Source organism: Falco peregrinus, chromosome 2, assembly GCF_023634155.1.
Source record: "Falco peregrinus isolate bFalPer1 chromosome 2, bFalPer1.pri, whole genome shotgun sequence".
Classification (NCBI taxonomy): domain Eukaryota; kingdom Metazoa; phylum Chordata; class Aves; order Falconiformes; family Falconidae; genus Falco; species Falco peregrinus.
Genome location: NC_073722.1, coordinates 96,988,630 through 97,009,032, shown reverse-complemented (window position 1 = coordinate 97,009,032; position 20,403 = coordinate 96,988,630). Strand labels below are relative to the sequence as shown.

General features: G+C 58.6%; 1 protein-coding gene across 13 annotated transcripts in view; it reads left to right on the top strand.

Moving 5' to 3' along the window:
• NCOR2 (nuclear receptor corepressor 2) overlaps positions 1 to 20,403 on the top strand; it is a 253,710-nt gene that overhangs the window by 179,233 nt on the left and 54,074 nt on the right. For 12 of the 13 annotated variants that reach the window (XM_055794127.1, XM_055794120.1, XM_055794126.1 and 9 more), the window contains 3 exons: positions 10,269 to 10,393; positions 11,295 to 11,467; positions 14,483 to 14,545. In XM_055794127.1, the coding sequence (XP_055650102.1) occupies positions 10,269 to 10,393; positions 11,295 to 11,467; positions 14,483 to 14,545 (361 nt within the window). The remainder of the gene's footprint in view (positions 1 to 10,268; positions 10,394 to 11,294; positions 11,468 to 14,482; positions 14,546 to 20,403) is intronic. The other variant, XM_055794116.1, reaches the window with a different exon arrangement.

Genomic DNA, 20,403 nt, shown 5'->3' with positions numbered 1-20,403 from the left:
GTATGCCAGTTATAATTCCTGCGGTGGTGCCGGTAGATTCCTGGGGAGAAGCCGTGGGGCTCCCACGCGGTGCAGGGATGGGAAGGTGGGTGGCCATCCCAGCAGGCAAAGCTGCCGATGCTCTCGATGCTCTCGCTGGCCGTGGCGATGGGCAGCCAGAGGAGCCGCCTGCCCGCCGTGGGGATGACTCAGAGGTGGATGAAGTCATACGCCGCGGTGGATGGACGCAGCCCACAGGACGTGCCGTCATGCCGGTCCCCCTCGGCGCTGCTGTCAGACAGTACTCGAGTATTCCCCAGCGCAAAGGCCCCGTGGGGTGGTGCTGATGCTTGTGAGGACTCGCTTGGTGGCACCTGGGGGGATCGGAGCTGCCTGGACCCCCCCTTCCTCCTCTGGAGAGCGGTGCCAGGGCTGTGGAGGCAGGGCGGGGGCTGCGGCGTGACCTGGCCGGGCAGCCGGTGCGATCCCCTGCCAGGGCCGACAGCCTTTCCCAGGCCCACCCTCTTCCCTTGCCCCCTGCCAAAACCCAAATCGAATTATTCGTCCCGCCAGCTGTCCCGCCCTCCCCAAACACAAACCATTCCCCTTGCCGGCACGGATAAACAGCCCCAGCCTGGATTTTTATAAACAAGCCCGTGACTTTTCTCACAGAAGCACCATTGCAGTCGGCGGGGGCCGTGGGGGCTTGGGCTGCCGGACAGCCGCTGCCTGCCCCTGGCCCCACAGCTCCTTGCAGCCCGTCCCGGCCACCCCGCAGCCTCGCCGTGCTGTCACCTCTCCCCCCACTGCCAGAATCGGGTCTGGAGCTCAGCAAACTGCTTCTTCCATGGCAAACTGCGCCTGTGCCCCCGCTCCGCTAACCACAGGGGCTAACAAGATGAATGATACTTCTTTCTGGGAAGCATTCAATTTTCATCAATCTGGGGAGTGGCTTCTTGTTAGCGACAAAGGATTTGACAATTTCTCTTTCAGATGTGCAGAGATACTTGTCATATCCTGGTTTAATAATGCAGCACATCATACGGAAACAGCCCTGGATGTGGGCAGTGAACTTGGCTGCCACAAATACCAATAAATTATTCTGTAAGCATTTAAGCCTGTGCTGACTGGAGCACTGTATTTTAAAGAGGACTGAAATTATCTGCGGAGTAGGCAGGGGCAGTCCGTAAGGGAGCAGTTTGCCTGGCTGAATGATGCCTGGGATGTCGGTGCTGGGGCATGGGCTCATCGTCTGCTGATGGGATGTTGGTGCGAGCCCTGCTCGCTGTCCTGTCCCTCAGCTCTGCCCCATCCTGCCGTCGCATATGGGCTGGGCCGGGACAGCTGGGACACAAAATGATGGAACTTGGCTCATTTTCTGGCCAGGTCTGCAGTGTGACAGCACTGCTGGTGGCTGGAGTAACCTGCCTGGCCAGGCTGAGGCCACAAGACCCATAGAAGTTGTCAAACTTGGCCAGACCCCATGGTCCTGGTCCTGCTTGAGTGCAGCCTCATGGGGAGAAAAGACTTGCAGAGCGTTTATCCCTTGGGTGCTCATGTATGTGCAGTTCGGTACAGGCTCTCACTCTAAATCTATCTCCTTGTAGCCAAAAACAATCCAGACAAAAGCAGCTAACCCCCAGAATCCTCCAAAGTGGTCCAAAACCATCTTCATGGAAAGCAGCAGGCTTCCCGTGAGCATGGAGGGTGTTTGGAGGCAGCAGGTCCTGCTCAGCAGCTGATGGAATACAACCTGCAAAGAAACCAGTTCCTATCAGGGAAAGTGGTTGTTTCTGGGAAAACACCCATCTCTCATGCTTTTCCTACAGCTCAGCGTAGCTTGGGCCCTTCCCAGTTCACAGGGCAGCCTGACAGCAGTGCTGGGGACATCACGGGTGAAGGCTGGGGGTCTGCAGCCTGTCCCGTACTTTGCTGCATGCTCTCTACCAGGCCCTGCATTCGTCTCCATGCCTTGAAATGGGAACATCTCCTGCCCTCACCGGGATGCTTTGATTGCCCAGTACCAAATATGTGGACGGGGCTGGTAAGGGGCTGTCACCCAGTGGCCGGTGCTGTGCTGTCACGGGTGAGGTTGAGCATTGGGGTGCCGGCGCAGAGGAGGTGGGTTAGGTGTGAGAGCCTGTGGCGTTCCAGCTATCAGTCCTGCAACCCTCCATTAGTGCCTGCTCTTTCAGGCTAGGAGGCTCCCCCAGGCTGTCCCGGTAAGGTGCATCATGCCCGTTCCCCCATATCGAGGGTGTTGCGGCTTTCCCGCAGCCCTGCCACCCTTCCAGGCAGGGCAGTTGGGCAAACACAATGGAAACTTGCATTCCTGAAATCCCAGTTGCAGTTTTGGGGGTGATTAAACGGGAACGATGTGGCCATATTTGGGAAAAGAATCGAAGGATGCAGTGCTGCAGGAGGATGGCTGCTCGGTCCCTGGGTCCCAGCACGGCCTCACAGGCTGCTGGCAGCACAAGGGACAGCAGGGAGAGCTGCGGGCTTGGAGCGGGACGGCCACCGACAGGCAGGGATGTGCAGCTCCTTCCCTCCAGGGTAGTGCTGGCATGGGCTGCTGATGGACCACTTGGTGACGGACCCTTGGGCCACCACAGCCAGGCTCTTCCGTGCAGCTTGACCGCGTCTGTGGTTAGCCATAATAAAACAGTCACTTAAAAGTGACGTGGAACCCCCCCATCCGCTTGGTCCCAGAGTTCAGACTCGTGTTTCTCCAGCAGCAGGTTGATGTGTCCTCCTGGCGAGTGCTCCACCGCACCTGTACCCACGTGAGTACTGCTCAGGATGGGGGTTTGGGATCCAGGTCCCAACTGGGGGACCTGCAGCAGCTTTGCAGCAGGATGGGAAGTGGTAGAAGCAGTTGGATTTTAGGATGAGTTATCTGTTGTGATCCAGGTTTGACTGGGAATAGACAGGAAATAGGTCACATCGTTGCTAAGTTGCTTTTAAAAAGCAACTAACGCAAGTACAGCTGCAAATCCTGGAGAAAGCTGTTTCTGCGAAGATACAGGGCTTGCTTTGCCCTCAGCGCATCTGTGGTGTGCACGGATGCTGCTCTGCATCCCATGAGCTGCCGACCCGACACCTTCCTTTGTTGGCAGGGCTTGGGGGCGTCGGCATGTGGCCAGGGGGCTGTGAGCAGGGGGGAGTGGGGTAAAGCAAACCACAAGGAAGAGAAAACACATGTTCCCTGCCTGGGACAGAGTGGGGACTCATCTCCACCGCTTCCAAATGTTACGCTCTCTTCCCCTCGGGTCATTTTCCCTTCACGAGCAATCAAATCACTTTTTTAAAAACTCAGCAGCAACCCAGAAAAGAAACATTTCCTCTTATGGAAAAGCCCTCAGTGATTTAAGCAGGGATCCGAGCAAGCAGGGTCCTGTAAAAACCACTTCTGTGCTTTGCTGAGATGGAGTGAGTGGTGGGAAGGCACCAGCGCCAGCTGGGCTGGGCTGAGCTGCACAGGGGCCACTGCCAGGAAGAGCCCTGTGCCCAGCAGGCTCCCGAGATGTGCCCACGCTGCGGTGGGTGCACTGGCCATGGCTGTGCTGTGGCCTGGCGAGTGGTACTGCAGCATCTGGCACCTGCGGTCCCGCAGCCAGCCCCTCTCCTTGTCCCCCACACGCTGCTTGTCCCCTGGACCAGCAGCCTGGGAGGTGGCACGGGGCTTTTCTGTGGCACGGCAGAGCAGCCCAGCTGTTGGCTGCCAGCACTTTGCTGCTGGCACTGGCTGTGTTTTGTGGCCTGTGGTGCCGGAGAGCTGGCGAGTGTGCATGGGGCCTGTTCTGTGCCTCCTGGGATGCTGGGCATGGCCCTGGTGCTGTCAGTCTCTGCCATGTCATGATTGCTGTCTTGCAGAGTTTGTTGTTTCCCGGTGGAGGAGCAGCACAGCTCCGGGCCATCGTGGTCGGAGCTGAACCAAGCAAACCCCATGCTCCCTATCATTGTTATCAAATCTGAGCCCAGCCCTTTGATTTTTTGACTTGCTTCTGCAGCCAACAGCATCAAGCCCAGCCCTGGGATGCGAGCAATCAAAGCTAAGTCGCCGGCAGACATTCCTCTTCCTCTCCTTGTTGTTTTGGCAGCGGCTTGTTTTGCTTTGTGGTTTCTCCCATGAGCAGAGGGTGCCATGCGCGGTCGTGAGAAGCCAGGCTGCGTGGCGGTGGGTGGCAGCAAGGGCTGAGGCGTTCCAGACCACTGGATCGGAGGCTCCAGGCCCTGGGAGTCAGTTCTGTGATACAGATGTGTAATTTTAAGCCATCCTCCCCACGCTCTGTATCCAGCCTGCCTCCGAGGTATGGGGAGGGAGATGCGTGGAGCAGCATCTGTGGTGGCTGCTTTGCATCAGGGCTCAGTAGTGGGTGCCTCTACCGCTGCTGCAGCCTTGGCGAGCGGGGAAGGATGCTCTGTGGGAGACCGTGGGCAGTGGGGTAGCTAAAGAGGAGGCTGGTGCTGCGGGCACTTGGAAGCTGAGTCCCTGCCCTGGCTGTCGCTGGTGTGACCGGCCAGAGGGAGAGTTTGAAAGCAGGTGGAAGGATGGATGTGGGTGGTGGAGAGGGGCCAGGATGTTCCCAAGCCACAGCTGCATGGTGCCACCCTGCTCCTGGCAGATGCTCTGTGCAGCATCCCACAAGGCTGGGGAGCAGCGTGGGAGCCAGGTGCTGAGCCCGGCTGGTGGTGCTGCAAAAAGCGCAGTGCCAACTGCCCCGTGGTGCCGGTCCCGGCCCCCGCAGCATGCTTGGGCAATGCCAGCAGGCAGCCGTGCACACAGGGCCATGGCAGGCGTGCTGGGGCTCCTGGAGAAGCAGCAAAGCGAAGCCCAGGCGTTCCTGGCCAGCATAGCTTAGGTCTTTTGTCTTTAGCTTATCTCGAGCTGGTTTTAATTTGCAACTCCCTGATTGCGTGCAGTGACCTCGGCCTGAGCCTGCTCTGCAGCTGAGTGCCCCTGGAGAACATCATAAATGCCATTGATCTGAAGTCACCCACGGGGGAAGCGAAGAGCTGGCGCCCTGCACGCAGGAGAGGCGGCACAGCCGAGGGGGCGCTCCCGGCTGCCGGAGGGGACAGGGCTCAAGCCGGCAGGGCGCAGCTCCGTCGAGGCAGCCTTTGGTGTGACGTGGTGGGGAGAGGGTTGGCAGGAGTCACTGCGCTGCCGCAGTGAGTTTGCAAAGCCGCCTTCGAGCAAAAACCCCGGAGCTGGCTGCCTGCGGTACCTCAGGATGGGCTTGAGCGGCAGCAAAGCGGTTGCCTCGCAGCTTGGCCGGGCACGAGTGGCTCCCTCTGCACGAAGGGGCAGGGGCTCGTGGTTTGCTCCTTCCTGATGTAAGGAGCAAACAGGAGCTGGTGGTCTCTGTGGTGTGTTTGTCTTCCGTAAGGGCCCAGGGCACCCGTGATGATGGCAGTAGAGGTGACGCACCTGCTGGCAGCCAAATGGCATCCCCCGTGCAGCCAATCTGGCCTGGAAACCTGGTGTGAGAGAGAGGGATGTCTCCTGGCGATGGGCTGGCACAGTGCCATTGCTGTGGGTCCCCACTGCCGTGCCCACCAGCAAGCAGCGTGGCCAGGGGTGGCGGGAGCTGGTGGCCCTGTGGCAGGAACAGGACTGCTGGGGCTGAGCTCAGCTAAACGTCACGGGGAGAATTGCTGGGAAATGGTGGCTGTGCCTGTCCCTGGCAGGAGCAGGGCTGGGGAGCGGAGCCGTGCCCGATACGGTGGTGGTGTGGTGTGTGTTTGGAGGGTGCAGGGAGTGAGGAGGGGGCACAGGGGGAGGATGTGGGTGCCTCAGTGGCAACGTGCACGGTCCTGTGGCTATCGGGGGGATGCCCTGCGGACAGCGAGGGACCGATGGCACAGCCTCCGGCACATCTTGCCGCGGAGGGGATGGCAGGAGTGGTCGTTTTCTGGCAGTTTGCAAGTTTGGAAAATAAATAACCCTGCGCTGTAGGTTAATTTGGCATCCTGGCGGATTAATCACGCTGGCTGCAGCCAGCACTGAGAGCCCCGGTGACGAGAGCTGTGGTTTATAGATGATGATTCATCGACTCGACTTCGAGCGACCACGTTATTCCAGCAGATTGCAAAATCATAAGAGGAATGTTGTGGTTAGTTTACGGCTTAACTATGCAAATCGTCAGGAAACCTTCAGAGCCCGAGAGCGGGAGGCGCAGCGCGCCGGGCCGGCGGGGCGCGGAGCAGGGGCCGCCCGCGGGCTGCGGGGCGCGGGGAGGTGAGTGCGGGGGGCTGCGGGGCGGGGGGCGGCTGGCGGGCGGTGGGGGTGGGGGGGTGGGAGCTGCCCCCCGGGGCAGGCAGTGTGCGGCGGAGGAAGTGAACGGAGTGGGAGGAGCCGCACCTGCCCGCGCCGGGCCCGGCTGCGGCGGGACGTGTGCTGAGCCGGGCCGTGCTCAGCGCGGCCGCCACCTGCCCGGCAGCGGGGGGGGACCTCAGCGCCCCCCGAGTGGGCTTTGCCCCAGCGCCCCCGGAGCCGGGCTTTGGGGCGCCGGGGGGCGGGGACGGGGGGGGCTCCCTCCTCCTCCCCCTCCCCTCCCGGGGCACAGGGGGGCTGAGGCGGGGGTAGGCCGCCCCTCGCCGGGGGCTCGGAGCAGGGCGCATCCCGCGGGTGCTTTGTGTCCCGGGCCCTTTTTTTGAAATAAACAGGATGTGTCGGCAGCGGGGCCGGGCGATGCTGGGGAGGAAGGGCGGGCCGGCAGGCACAGCCCCTGGCCTGGGCGGGGGGGGGGACGGGGGACGGGACAGGGGACAGCCCTGCTCTCTGCCACAGCCGTGGCCCCCGGACACGGGCACGGCCCCCGGCCGCCTTGGGCGAGGTGGGGGAGCTCGGACCTGCTTTCCCCCTGGGAGCTGGGCAACCTCATCCCGGGTGGGGGGGGGGGGGGGGGGGGGGCGGGGGGGGGCGGGTGTAGGTATGCAGGCTGGAGTTCGCTGGGAGCCTGGCAGCATCCCTGGTGTGGGCGCGGGCTGACCCACCTGCCGGCCCACCTCTAACCAGGGCAGCCTGAATCACCGGGAGCATGGGCTGGTCACTGGGGAAGCATTTCCTGGCCTGTCAGGAATTGGGATGGCGTCCCGTCCCTTGAATCATCCAGAGCTGGGCCCGATCCAACGCTAAGAATAGCCTGCGGGGGCAGCTGGCTGCTGGGCGCGGGGCACTGGCCAGCGCGGGGGTCCTGGCTGTGCCCCCACGAGCTGAGCCTTGGGGCAGAGCACATAGCATGGATGGGCTGAGGCAGCTGCTGCGGTCAGTCCCTGGTGGGTGTCCCACCTCCCTTTTCTGTGTGCCGTTTGTAGCTGAGCTCTGGCATGGCTGCATTTGGGACCCTTGGGTGCCTGTGCCCCCCCTCAACCCCCACGGCTCTGGGGCTTCAGCCAGCTCTGCAGCCTCCAGCCCAGCACGTACCCCCTCCCTGGGGTGTAAGGTGGCATTTGGGAGCTTGGCCGTCCCTGGAGGTGGCTCCTGGGGTGGCCAGGGGGTGGCCCACCGTGCACCCGTGCCGTAGCACGGAACATACGCTGTCACTGTGTGCTTGCCAGGGTTCCAAGCGGCATTTGGCTGGGAGTCTTCTGTGGATGAAGATGTGAGCACAGCCATGGGTGGAGCTGGGGACAGCGCTCCCCACTGTGCCCTCATGGTGACAATGCTGCCCAATTGAGGCATGTCATTTGGGTGAGGATGGGCTGGCAGGTGACAGCAATCCTGACACCCATGTCCTGTGCAGCTGTGCGCAGGGTGCTGCACCCACCTGGCTCTGGCTGCTGGCGTCGGGCACCCTCCGTGGCCCGAGCAGGGCAATCACTAGAGGGCATCCTTGGATCGAGATGCTCCTCTGCGGTGGGAGAAGCCCTACGGTGACATCCTGCTAGGCTGGGCTTGAAACCCCTGGGAGCAGAGTGGTGCACAGTGGCCCGCTGAAGCTAGGCCAGCAGGGTTTGCCCATCCTTTGCATGCCGGAGCTCGGCAGACACCGGTCTGGGGAAGAACCTGTGTTGCAGCATGAGCCACCACGGCTGCTCGCACTGCTCCCTGACCTTCCAGCCCAGCTTCTGCAGGCTGGCACGGAGAGCTTGGTAGCATTGCTGCGTCCCAGCCTGTTCCTCTGAGGAAGAGCTGCCATGGCTGCTCAGAGTGATAGCCCCTTGGTTCAAATGAGCGGGAAGATGAGATGATGCTGAAATTTCCCTTGGGAGCCCATAGCAGCCTGATGCTGGGGCAGGGACTTGGTGGTTGTGGCTAGATTTAGGGCTGGAGGAGAGCTGAGCTTATGCTCCGGGGAGCTGGGATCTCTAGGATGCAGGGTTTCCCCCATGCCTCAAAAGAAAACATTCACGAGGGTGGTAGAAATACTGCAAAACTCATCTGGGCTCCCCTCCCTTGCCAAAGCGCTGGGTGAAGGGAATGTGGGTGGGTGCGGGGTTGGGCAGAGCCTGCCCTGCTCACGGCCTGGCCCTCAGAGGTCACAGCCCTCATCTTGTGGGTGTTTGTCTGGGATGAACCCACCCTCGGGGCTCACCATGGTGTGACTCAGGGAGTCACAGAGTTCAGGGCAGTGTTGGGGAAGCGTACGTGATGGATGCTCCTTGCTCCTCTGTGGCCAGCGCAGGCAGCCTCCCTGTCCCGCAGAGCTGCTGGCTGCCCCCTCCTTCTCCTGGGATTTGGGGGCTGGCGAGGGCAGTGCCTGGCACGCTGGGCCAGGTGCTGCAGGAGACAGCCTGTTCCCTAAGCTTAGAGATTTATGGACTTTGGAAAATCTTAAGCGACCGAGTGCTCATCCCAACTGTTTCCCGGCTTCCCTTCCCTGGGTTCTCCCAGCCTTGCATCCCACGGAGCCGTTCCTGGGGGTGGGACGGGGGTGTGAGCTCCAGGTGTGTTCTGCACGTGTGCCGGCACGGAGGTGCCGCAGGGGCTGGCCAAGCCTGCCATGCATGTGCTGCCGAGGGGGTCCTGGTGGCACAGCTGCCTCCCCCCTGTACAAGGAAGAACCAAAAGTCGGCGGGGGTTTCGGTGATGGCAGTGCCTGTGTTTCAAGGACTTGTGTTGAACCGGGGCCCAAAAGAATCAGCAGCTTTCTCATTAAACTGCTCCAAAGCTTCTTTTGACAGCTCCATAGTCATTTAGCACCAGCCCGTGGGGGCAGAGGGTTTATCTGGCAACCAGTGCCGCTGCTGCAGGGTTGCTTATGTCCGAGGTGGCCTCCCAGTTCCTGCAGGTGGGGGACAGGCCAGCCCCGCTGGCTCAAGGGATGCGGGGACACCTCATCTGCACTTGTCGAATGGCTGCGTGCCAGCCAGATCAGACCACCTGGGATCCTGCTTTCTGCTGATAAATCCACTTTAAGGCAATTTCCCATCACTGAACCCTTTCCTGAGGGGTGGTGGAAGCCCTGTAGCTTGGGCAAGGGCCGGGGGAGCCTGGATGGGTTTCCTGGAGCAAGCAGCCTTGTATTAGCTGGGAGCAAGATGGTTTAATAAATCATTTCCATCTCTAATTTTTACTTCTCTATGAAATGCCTCTCGTGTGCCGGTTGCCAGAGGGAAGGGAGGTCAGGGGAACCAGGCCTCCCCAGCATCCTCCTTCCTGCAGCTGTTGAAACAAGATCCAGAACTATTATTATCACTGTGTCCCTCCCTCGGGTACCGCAGCGCCTTCAGTCCGAGCGACAGCAGCAGCGACGTTGGGGCGGTTGGGTGCATGGCCTCCACCAAGTGAGCAGGGAGCCGGGCATCTTCCCTTCTCCCTGATACAGGGCCATAAAATGTCCCCGAGGGCCATGTCAGGTGCTTAGGAAAAAGATCACAGCTTTGGTATCACTGAGCCTCGGGGCATCTCTGGTGTCCCTTCATGCTCCAGCAAAATGCTTCCCACCAGCTGTAAATCGCAACCGATGTTGCTAAGCGGTCAGCTGCAGGGAACGGGGAGGGGGTTGTTCTCACCTCCCTGCCTTTCCCGGTGTCAGGTCCCTGCTTGCTGCCCGACCCCTGGGGAGCTGTTGGGGCTGTCCCACTGCCTGGGACAGGAGCCAGAGTGTGGCTGCCATGCATGATCCCAAGCTACCTCTGATCTCCCCGGAGAGCTCTCGGCCGCCGTGGTCTCTGTAAACGCCCTACCCGTGTCCTCTGCCTGCAGCGCCTTCTCCTCCTGGCTGCTCGCCCCCCCGGCATTGTGTCCACACGTTTGTTTAGGTTGGCCCAGGTGCTGCCTGCCATGTATCCGCCTCAGCACGGAGGGGTTGTTTTATTTTATGTCCCTTGTTTTGCAGCAGCAGCAGCAAATGCCCCGGAGCAGCCAAGAAGAGAAAGATGAAAAAGAGAAAGAAAAGGAGAAGGAGGGAGAAAAGGAGGAAGACAAGCAGGAAACTGAAAATGACAAAGAAGAACTGACAAAGTAAGGACAGCCCTCCCTGTCTGGCTTGCCTCCCTCTCCGGTGAGGGTTGGGGCTGTGGCGGTGGGATGCAGTGCTGGGACATGGTGTGATCCAGGGCTGCCTGACCCCATGCAGGACCATGTGTGCCCACCTCACCTCTGCAGGGACAGAAGGGCAGAGCCTGTTCTCCTCTTCATCCCTCTCCCCTGCTGCTCCCAAACTGGGAAAACAACTCTGATAAGCTTTTTTTTTTTAATATATATAAACCAAATTAACCAGCGAAGCCCTTCTAATCCTCTGGTTTGTTTTGTTGCGAGAGCCTCTGCGAGTCAGAGGAGCAATCCAGGCGCAGCCAAGCACGGCGCTTCACCTTTAGCATTATTGATGTCAACGTGAGCACTCCCAGATGAAGGGCTGCGGCTAGCCCTGCCTCCCTTGTACCGAACGGGGAGCATCAGAGCCGTGGTGGGGAAAGGTTGGCACGCAGACCGCTAGCTATCTGTAATGGGCTTAATACTTGGTTTAAAAGAACATCTGGCATCATTATATCTAGGCTGCGAAGACATTTACCAGCAGGTCCCTTTCAGCAAGATAAATGAGGAGGAGGCAGGGATGAATTTGAATGGTCTGGTATTAAACCTGTCTCCGTCAGGTCTCTGCGTGCACTTGGTGGTGGAGCTGCAGCCAGCTGCAGAAAGAAAACCCCACTGCAAATCACCCCCACTGCCAATCCAGCCAGCAAAAGAGCCTGCGTGTGCAAAAAAAAAAAAAAATAAATAAAAGCAGACCTGCCCCCCCAAAAGACTAACACACAAAAAAAACCCCAACCAACCATCCCCAAACACGTGCAGAGAAATAATTGCTTAACCTAAAAATCAGACCAACCCAACAAAATTTTTTCTTCCGTCCCTGATTTTGCAGGGACAAGAACGATGACACATCTGGGGAAGACAACGATGAGAAAGAAACTGTCACCTCCAAAGGTCGGAAAACCGCCAACAGCCAGGGCAGGCGCAAGGGCCGCATCACCCGCTCCATGGCAAATGAAGCGAACAACGAGGAGGCGGCCACCCCACAGCAGAGCGCAGAGCTGGGTGGGTAGCAGCGGGCATGGGGATGGGGGGGCCTTGGCAGGGCTTTTGGGGTGTCTGCTCTGCTGGGATGGGACATCACCCTGCTCTGCTCCCTGCTCACAGAGGAGTGTTTTCCTTCCTGAAATCCTCCTGTTTTGGGGGGCAGCAATGAGGTTTCTCCATCCCAAAAATTACCCAGAGCTGTTCACCCAGATAAAGCGGAGGTATTTGCAAGCCTGGGCTATCCTGGCCAAGTGTTAACGGGTTTTACAGCCTCATAGGGAAAGTATTGCAAAAGACGAAAAGGGAAGCCGTCGGTTTTAGCAGCACGTTGGCTGGGTTCGTGCAAGGCTCGTGTCCCTCCTGCACCCACAGGCATGTTTCCCTCCGCAGCAGCTCAGGCTTTGAGTACCCTCGACCTCTGCACGGGAGCCTGCTCTGCCCTCCTGGGCTCGCCTGGGTCCCTGCTGGTTCTCCTGCCCTCTCTCTTTTCAAATTTGCCTGCAGCCCAAGCAGCTGCAGCCTGGGGGGGGTCTGTGACCCCCAGCCGTGGGACTTGGGCTGGTCCCTCTCCATCTCTGCAGCTGAAGGATGTGGTGAGGAGGCAGCAGGTTACAGCTGCTCAGGACCCTCCACCCTGGCTGCAGTTGCGCTGTGCACCCCAGGTTGCACTTGATTTGCCCAGCAAGCAGCATTTTTCGCACTGGTCCCTGGTGCCCCAGCTCAGCTCCCCCACAGGCAGCTGGCCAGGGACAGGGGTCGGGATTTTGCAGGCCGTTCTCCGTCCTGCCTGCGCAGGGCTGCAGGGTTGCAGAGCGCAGCGGCAAGAGGCTGGGAGCAGCTTCAGAGTGAGGGGGGTGAGGCGAAGCGTGCTGCCCGTGACATGGCACCCAGGGACTGCGCCAGCCCTTGGGTGGCAGCCGGCCGGCACCATGCGAGGCTGCTGCACCTGGCTGGGGCAAAATGGGCATCCCTGGCCGCAGTGGCAGCCCCGTGTCGGGTGCATCTGCCTCTCACATCTGCAGTGTGGGTAGTGGCCACGCTGGAAAACTGCTCGGGTATTGACTTGAAGAAGCCAATGCATCAAGGAATTTGGCTGATTTTCCTATATTTTCTACTCTGCCAAATACAAAATTATTACCGTGGTACCTAAGGCAGGTAAAAATAAAAGCAGGGTGACTCCTCTTGGTTTCCTTGCTCTGCAATTTCTTGCCTGTTCTGTTCCATGTGCTATAAATCACCCGGAGGTGTTTTGCCTCCCTGTTCCTCTGCTGACAACTGGCTGAAGCCTTGATTGCGAGCACTCTGTTTTCGTATAGGCGATATAAATAGTTCCCAGCACAACGGAGCCCTGCTCTCCCTCTCAAACTTGTGAAGCAATGCTGCAAAGAAGCAGCAGATAATGCCAGTAACTTCGATGGGATTTTTTTTTTTTTCATCCCAGCATCTCAGAGTCCTTGATAAACTTCACTGTGAACACAGAGTAAAGACTTTAGACCGTGTTAAATTGGGAAAAGGGAATGGATCGATTCCAGTGAAATATCTGAGCAATTGGTTTCGCTTTATGTCTCTACAACAGTGCTTTAATTTAGGTTGGCTAAGAAAGTTATTGCATTTTAAATACCAATTGAACATTAAAAAACAACACAAAACCGTATTGTGGTTTAACTGCAGCGTGCCGAAGCTCCCTGTAGGCATCTGTTTCATAACTGTGCAACCTCAGTAAATACTATTAATCAAACCAAACGGGCCGTTTCTTTGACATTTCTTTGCCATACAATAACAGCCATCCTCCAGCTGAGCGAAGGGCCTTGCACAGTGTATTGGGGACACTCGCTTTTACGTAAATGAGCGCGGTGGCCCCAGCTCTGCCCGCAGCCAGGGGAAGCAGCGAGGTATCGGTTTCCCTCCCTCTTGGCCGACGGCTGGCGGGGGGGACTGCGTGGCTGGGGGAGGCCGTGACCTGCGCTGGCTTCCAGGAGGTGACACCTGCAGTTGTGCTCAGCCAGCTGTGAAGGAGATCCCTCTGCCTCATGCTGTGGGCATCGGAGCCCACATTGTCCCCCCATGGGGTCTCAGCTTCTTGTAGAGCTTCTTGGAAGATGCTTCCTTCTCTCCTCACCAGTATCCTTTATCTTGAACCTATCAGCCTGTTTTCCATTTTGAAAGGACACTGTCAAAACATCTCTCATCACTGTTGAAATAATGCTTTGCCTGTTGTTTAGAGTAATAACCCCTTGGCAGCCTGAGCCGGAAATCTGTTTCCTTACCGAGTTGTTTTTTGCCTCTGACTCACACCCTGGTTTGTTATTGTAGGGTTTGCTCTAGTGCCAGGCTGCCAGCAGGGCTGGCACATAGTGAAGGCTTTATGCAGGACCTCCGTGTCCCCAGCACCATGCCTGGGGTGGGGGAAAGGGGGAGCACCAGGTGCTGACACCCCTCTCTGCCTCTCCCAGCCGGAGCAGTGCATCCCCCTGTGATGGGTGCTGCTCCGGGCGAGCCCCTGGTACTGCTAGAAATGGCTCTGAGATGTCCAAGAGCCCAGTGACGGCACTGGGGGAGCCCACAGTCAGACAGGGCCAACTCCCTCGACAGATGCCGTCAGCCAAAGTCACTGCTGAGGTGACGTTGTTTCTCCGTCTCCGCCAAGGGTGACGGTCCCACCCTTGTCTGCCATCTCCAAAGCACACAGCCGCGGTCGGCTCCATCTTAGGTACCTGTTGGCGGGCCGGAGCGCATGGCACCGGATCGGCAGGAAATCTGCTGCCACCCTCAAGCCATCTGCCTTTACCTCCGGTCCCAGAGTGAGAGGTTTTGCATCACCGAGACGCACCCCAGGGCTGGGGGAGATGCTGTGCTTGGGTTAACTGTGGCATGGAAAACCCTTGAGAGCCCGCACCACGACTGCACTGCATTTTGTCGTGCCTCCGGGGAACGGGGCACGAGATGGGGTTTGGGGGTTTGGGTATCTCCTCCGGGCTCGCAGGGCTTGCTGTGTCCCATTCACGGTTGACTGTCTCCGTTCCTTCTTCCCAGCTTCTCTGGAGATGAATGAAAGCTCTCGCTGGACCGAAGAGGAGATGGAGACAGCTAAAAAAGGTAAGCCGCTCGTTTTCTTTCTCCTGTCGGCTCTGCTGGAGCTAACGCAGCAATCCGGGGTGGACCGTGTCTTGACTGCTGGAGTTGGCACAGGGTGATGTGCCCGGTGCTGCGGGGCCCGATTCTGCCCGTCCTGCTGCTAGTTTGTTCCCAGTGAGCCTTGGGGGCGGGGTTGGGGAGGCAGGTGGTAGCACAGGGGACATGCTGGGTCTCTCAGGCCCCGGGAGCTGTGCCAACAGCAGGGACCTCTGGGCTGCGACCAGAGCCCATGTGTGTCCCGCGAGGCAGGAGCCAGCTGTAGGAAATACGGAAGGTGCTTTGCCTGTTGCTTTTTGCAGCTTCTGGTGTCTGTAGCACGAGGCACAGCTTTGCCCCACTCCCTGGAGGTTCGCGATACCGGCACAATCTGTTGTAAACATGCTGAGAGTGTCTGCTGCATTAGCAGCTCTGGGATTTAGGGAGAGGACGGTGAACCCCGGCGCTCCGCAGCCACGTGTCGGGGAGCTCGCAAGAGCCGGGACTGTGGGTGGCGTGGGGTGACTTTACATCCTGGAGCTGATTCAGAACCTTTGCCGAGACCGTTTTTAAAAAGTGCTGAGTGTAGCACAGCCCTTCTTGCCACTTCCCCTCCTCGTGCCGCTCCTGTGCCAGCTCTTGCGTTGCTTTAATTTTTTGCCAAAGTCATGTCCTGTTGATGGGCTGTCGAGCTCACATCCCCAGCCCGTGCATCCCACTTGCATCGCTGCCGACTCTCCTGGCCTGGTGAGGATTGTAAATGGGAAATTAAAATGGAAATGAGTGCCGTTCGGGGATGGCAAACGCAAACAGGCATGTTAGCAGGTTTGACTCTGCTTGGAAAATGCACCTGCTGCCGGGACGGTGATTACGTGTTCTGGAGCGCTGGCTGCCCAGGTGCCGATGGGGGCTGTGGGCTTGGATTACTTTGCCTGTGGATATCCCAAAACGTTTGGCTCACTCGCCTTTAAGCCGTTCCAACCCTTTTTACAGCCCAGTGCCAATCCTGTGCGTTGCTGAGAGGGGCTCTCTATAGACCCAAAACTTAATTGATAGACTTTAATCAAGCGAACTGGCCTGGGGCCAGGTAACAGGGCAAGCAGGTGCTGAGCAGGGGAAGGATGTTGGAGGGATCTTTTCTGAGCGCCACTTTGTTTTGGAGATTGCATCTGGTTGTTAAAAAGTGCCTCTTGCTGTTTTATGCTGTATGCTGGAGGTGTGCTTAAGGAGTCTTGAAACCAGCTGCCAGAGCCTGCGTGGAAGGAGGATGAAGTGTGGGAGCACGTAGTGTTGTTCCAGCCCAGGGGCCAGGATGAGGCAGGGAGATTTGCTGGTGTAAAGCCCGATTGCTGATGTTTTTCCCTCCATTACAACCTGGGAAACTGAAATTGCAACACCAGACTTCTACAGAGAAGCCAAATTCCCCTTCACCAGGAAGCAGCCGCTGTAATGCTTCGAACTGGCTCTGTTTGGCATTTCCAGGGACTGGCGCGATGGGGGTTTCCAGCTCACAGTGGCTGCGAAACTCCGGGGGTGACCTCAGAGGCTGGAGGGGGCAGAGGCAGCCCTGGGCACCCGCTCATGGGGGGCTTGGGGACATGGGCACCATTCTCCTCACCATGGGGACGCAGCCACCCCAGCTCTTCTCCCGTACTGGTACCAGTCAAAGCCCACAGCCAGCTGGTTCAGGGAGTTAAGCAAGCAAAAATGTGGGTCATACAGAAAGTCAGCCCTAACACCCCAGGGTGCTTGGGCAGGGGGGGTGGTGACTTTTGCTCCCAGCACCCGCCAGCTGGGAGATCAGCCTGGCCTTGCCGCCCACCCCTGGCTTTGCACTGGTGGCATGAGACCCCATGTCATTTCTGTTGAGAGAGGTAAGAGCAAACAGCCCGGGGACAGTGAGACGCCAGGGTCGTCTGCTCTGCTCTGGAGTTGCAGAACTTCACGGAGAGTTTCCGAGCAGGAGAAGGCAGGACCGTGTCTGCTGGGAGAGACAATAAAGGGGAGTACCGTGTTATTAAAGTTAACTAGGGGAACGAAAACCTAGCGAGAGGAAAGTTCTTGCTTAATGACACTTTTATTACGCAATAAACTTTGATTCAGTAGTCTGTCAAAATGTGCAGAGATTGGTATAATGACAGGGGAGTGTGTTTGTCTGATGCTGCCTCCTTGCACTGCGGCTGTGATCCCGAAAGCAGGAGGTTGTGATTAACCAGAGTTACTCAAGGATTTCCCCCCATCCCTTCCCTTCTCCCCTTGGCTTCCCAAGGTTGGGAGCGGGCAGTGCCCACCGCTCCGCCTGCCTGTGCCACCGGGCAGGGCAAAGAGGCTTTCGGCAACGGGACTGGGCGGCTCATGAAAAGGCACCGTTTAGGCAGCTCCTGCCTCTGGGGGACGCGCCGGCAGGAGCCCCCGCCAGCAGGAGTTACAAAGGTGGGCTGGAAGGGAGTTTGCAAGCAAACCTGGAGCAGCCGGGTGGGTTTATGGACCCCCCAGCCCCTTCGCTGAGTTTTACTCCCCGCACTCGGCGTTGCAGAGCAGCTGTGGTGGTGCTGGAGCTGAACTCGCTGAACCAGGAGGTTTCGGTGTGATCTTTGTTAGCCTTTACAGTCTGGTATCTGTTCTCGCCCAGCTCTGGGTTTTCCCCTGGCGTCTAACAAATGGGTTTGTTCTTTGTAAAAGAGGCGGCGTGTAAATGACAGTTCCTTGCGCACCTGAGGTCCTCCCACGCCTGGCCGGGGCTCTCTGCTCCTTGTCCTCGCGGCAGAGCCAACCTCGGGCTCTTTGCGCCTTTTCCCAGGCCAAGGAGCTGGAGAGGCCACGGGATGGAGTCGGCATGATGAGGCAGAGGAGGGTCGGGCAGAAGTGTGGAAAGCTGATGACAGAGAATTAAATAACCCATGAAGACTCCTGAATAGTTCATTTTGGGAAAATGTAAAATATTTCCTTGGATGCCGAAGGTATTCTTTCAAGGGCTGATTTTCAGTTGTGCCAACAACCAACTCAGCAAGCCAGACGAGCTTTGGACTGACCTGCACCATTTTTTCCCCAGTCCCATTCCGTTCACAAAACTAAACCAAAGTGAATTTTTTTTAAAAAACGACTGATTTCTTCAAATGAACGCCCAGCCAAACCCACTGACACGAGAGCCCATGGCAGAAGCCAGCCACCTCCCATCACCTTTTGAGCGCAGCTGTCTCTCAGCGTGCTGTCTCTGCACGGGATCCTTCTGGAGCCTGAGCAGGTGTGAACACCCGCACGAGCGTGCGCTCCCCCGGCCCTGCTTTGGGTTGGCACTGTTATTTCTAAGAAGTGCTGGCTGAAGGGCAGGGAGAGGGTAGGGCTGGTGGGTCTTCCCATTTTTCCTCCATTGCTTCTTCCTGGCAGGGCAGCTGTTGCTCTTACAAGGAGCTGGCTGCAGCACAGATGATGCTGGGAAGCCAGCAGCTTCGTACCTTCCTCCCTTCGTCTCCCCTGTGCTCCTGCTGGAGCCTTGCCTTTTCTGGTGGGAGATATTTACTGCCGTAATAACGTGCTGATGGTAGTAAATGAGGGCTGGAGAAGCTGGTTTGCAGCACGTGCTGGTTGCTGCGTGTTGCCCCTCTTGCTGGCCCTGCGCTGGGACATGCCTTGGGGGTCCCCCACTGAGGCTAGGACATGCCTTGGGGTCTCCCACTGAGGTGCCCTCCATCCAGGCTGGGTGCAAGGGGAGCCCAGGGCGAGGGCAGGGCTGCTTGTCCCCAGCACCCACCGCCACGGCCAGAGCCCTGCCGTCCGCCCGCTCCAAGCGACCCGCATCTTTGCTGTGGAGTTTGTATGAAGCAACAGGGTGGAAATCACCAGAATGGGGTAGGGTGGGTGCCACAAGGGCAAAACTGTGTCCAAGGCATGTATTGGCCACGCTTGCCCTGGAAGAGGCTGCGGTCGGTGGTGATCCCACCCCTGGCATCCCAGGTTGGGGCTTTGTTGCTCCTTACCCAAGGTGGTACCCCCAGGATGGTGCCCATAGTGCCGCTGTGTGCCGTGCCCCCCCCAGGCTGCGCTTTCTGCCACTGCTGGCTGAACGTTTCTCAAGCGTGTAGGAGCAAACTGTGAGGATTTGCTTAGTGAGTGTCAGTGAATGAAACACAAAAGGCCTGTCAGGAGGAACTGTTGGGTAATTACTATAATTTACAGCCTACATTTTAATTTTGAGTGTTATTTTTTCAACAATAAGGGAGCAGGGATAATATCCAAGCCAGGTGAAGGGAGAGAGCTGGGCCCACCGGGAGCAGCTGCTCCACGTGCGCTTGCTGCCTTGTGCCTGGAGATTGGGATGTTGCTGGCTGGACTGGAGGGGATGGCACCTCTCGGGGAGCAGGCATCCCAGGGGGAGGCTTCCCATCCCCTGCCAGGGTCAAAGGATGGGGACAGAGCACAAAAGGAGGGTTGTGGTAGGAGTGGGAGAGCTGGGCAGGTCCGTGGTCGGGGCACAGGGCTCGATGTTTTTGCAGCAGATTGATGCAGTGGTCCAGCAACCGGCTGCACCAAAGGGGAGATCTGGGAGCTGAGGGGTCCCAGCTCCACACCCACACCTTGTTTGGTGGCACTGCCTCCCTCCGGAGAGGTGGCATGATGGGTATGAAAGCTGCTGGGGATTTGCTCCAAGCTTCCTTGTAGCCATCAGAGCTTGCGTCAGACCACCGAAGGCGAAGTCCCTCAGGAGCAGGGCAGGCTGGTTCTGGTGTTGCCTTCCTAAGGAAGGGAGAGCATCACCCGTCATGGTGGCGAGAGCCCACCGAGCTGGCTGCCCATGCGATGGTCCCTCTGGCAATGCCCCCGGTGCCTATGGGGACACGGGCTTGTCCCCTGTGTGCCATCTCTGCCTTGGCCCAGCGTAGGAGCTCAGTGCTTGCCCGGCTCTGCCACCCATCGGCTCCTTGGTCCTAGAGGGGTTACTCACCTTGTGCCTTGGTTCTCCCACGCGCTGCAAACTGCCCTCGGATCGGCGGGGGGAAGCGACACTGCGATGCGCTAATTCAGCTCAGCGACGCCAACTGTGTTTTTGGGGTGACTTGGGTGGTGTTGCTGACTCCGTAGTGCCAGGCTTTCTCCAGGATGGAGTTATGGCACGTTTTGGTTGCACTGTAGTCAGAACTGCCTCCATCCCCGCTCCTGAGAGGGTGCATGGGTGCAAGAGGGGCTGGAGAATCACACCAGGTACCGTTGGGCGTAGGGAAATGAGGTCAGTTAGTTTTTCCCCTGTGACCTTGATCAGCTAATCCGCACGAGCTCCCATTAAGGGACCCTTTTAGGGGCTCCCTCCACGCTCGATGAGCCCTGGGTGAAGCAGGTTGGCCGCGCGGAGCCTTGGAACGGCTCTGGTAAAAGCCCACCGCCGCAGAGAGCTGCGGGGGCGCAGGGAGGGCATCGCCCACCACGCTGCCCTGCCGGCGTACACTGCCACACTCTCCGGGCTCCTCTCCCTTCCAGCCTCCGTGTGCCGGTACCGGAGCCGAGGCTTTGGTCCGCCCGTGGTGGAACCGCTGCCAAGCCTCTCCCCAGCTCCTCTGCAGGGCCGAGGTGTGCCAGGGTGCCACGGCATCCCGCCGGTGTGGCACCGAGCTCGCCGGCGCGCACGTCCCCAAAGAAAAGCGCCTTTGATTCACTTGAGAGCGGAGGAAACTATTAGCCAAGCTTTGTTTTCCTGGATCCCTCCCCCTGCCGCTGACATTCAGACGAGAGCGAGGGAGACAGAAAGTGAGAGAGGGAGGGCGGCAGCGGGTGCCAAGCGGCCGCACCCCTTGTCAGCTTGGGTCAGCGCCACGTTTGTTATTAATGCTCTGTCTAGAGGTCACATTCAG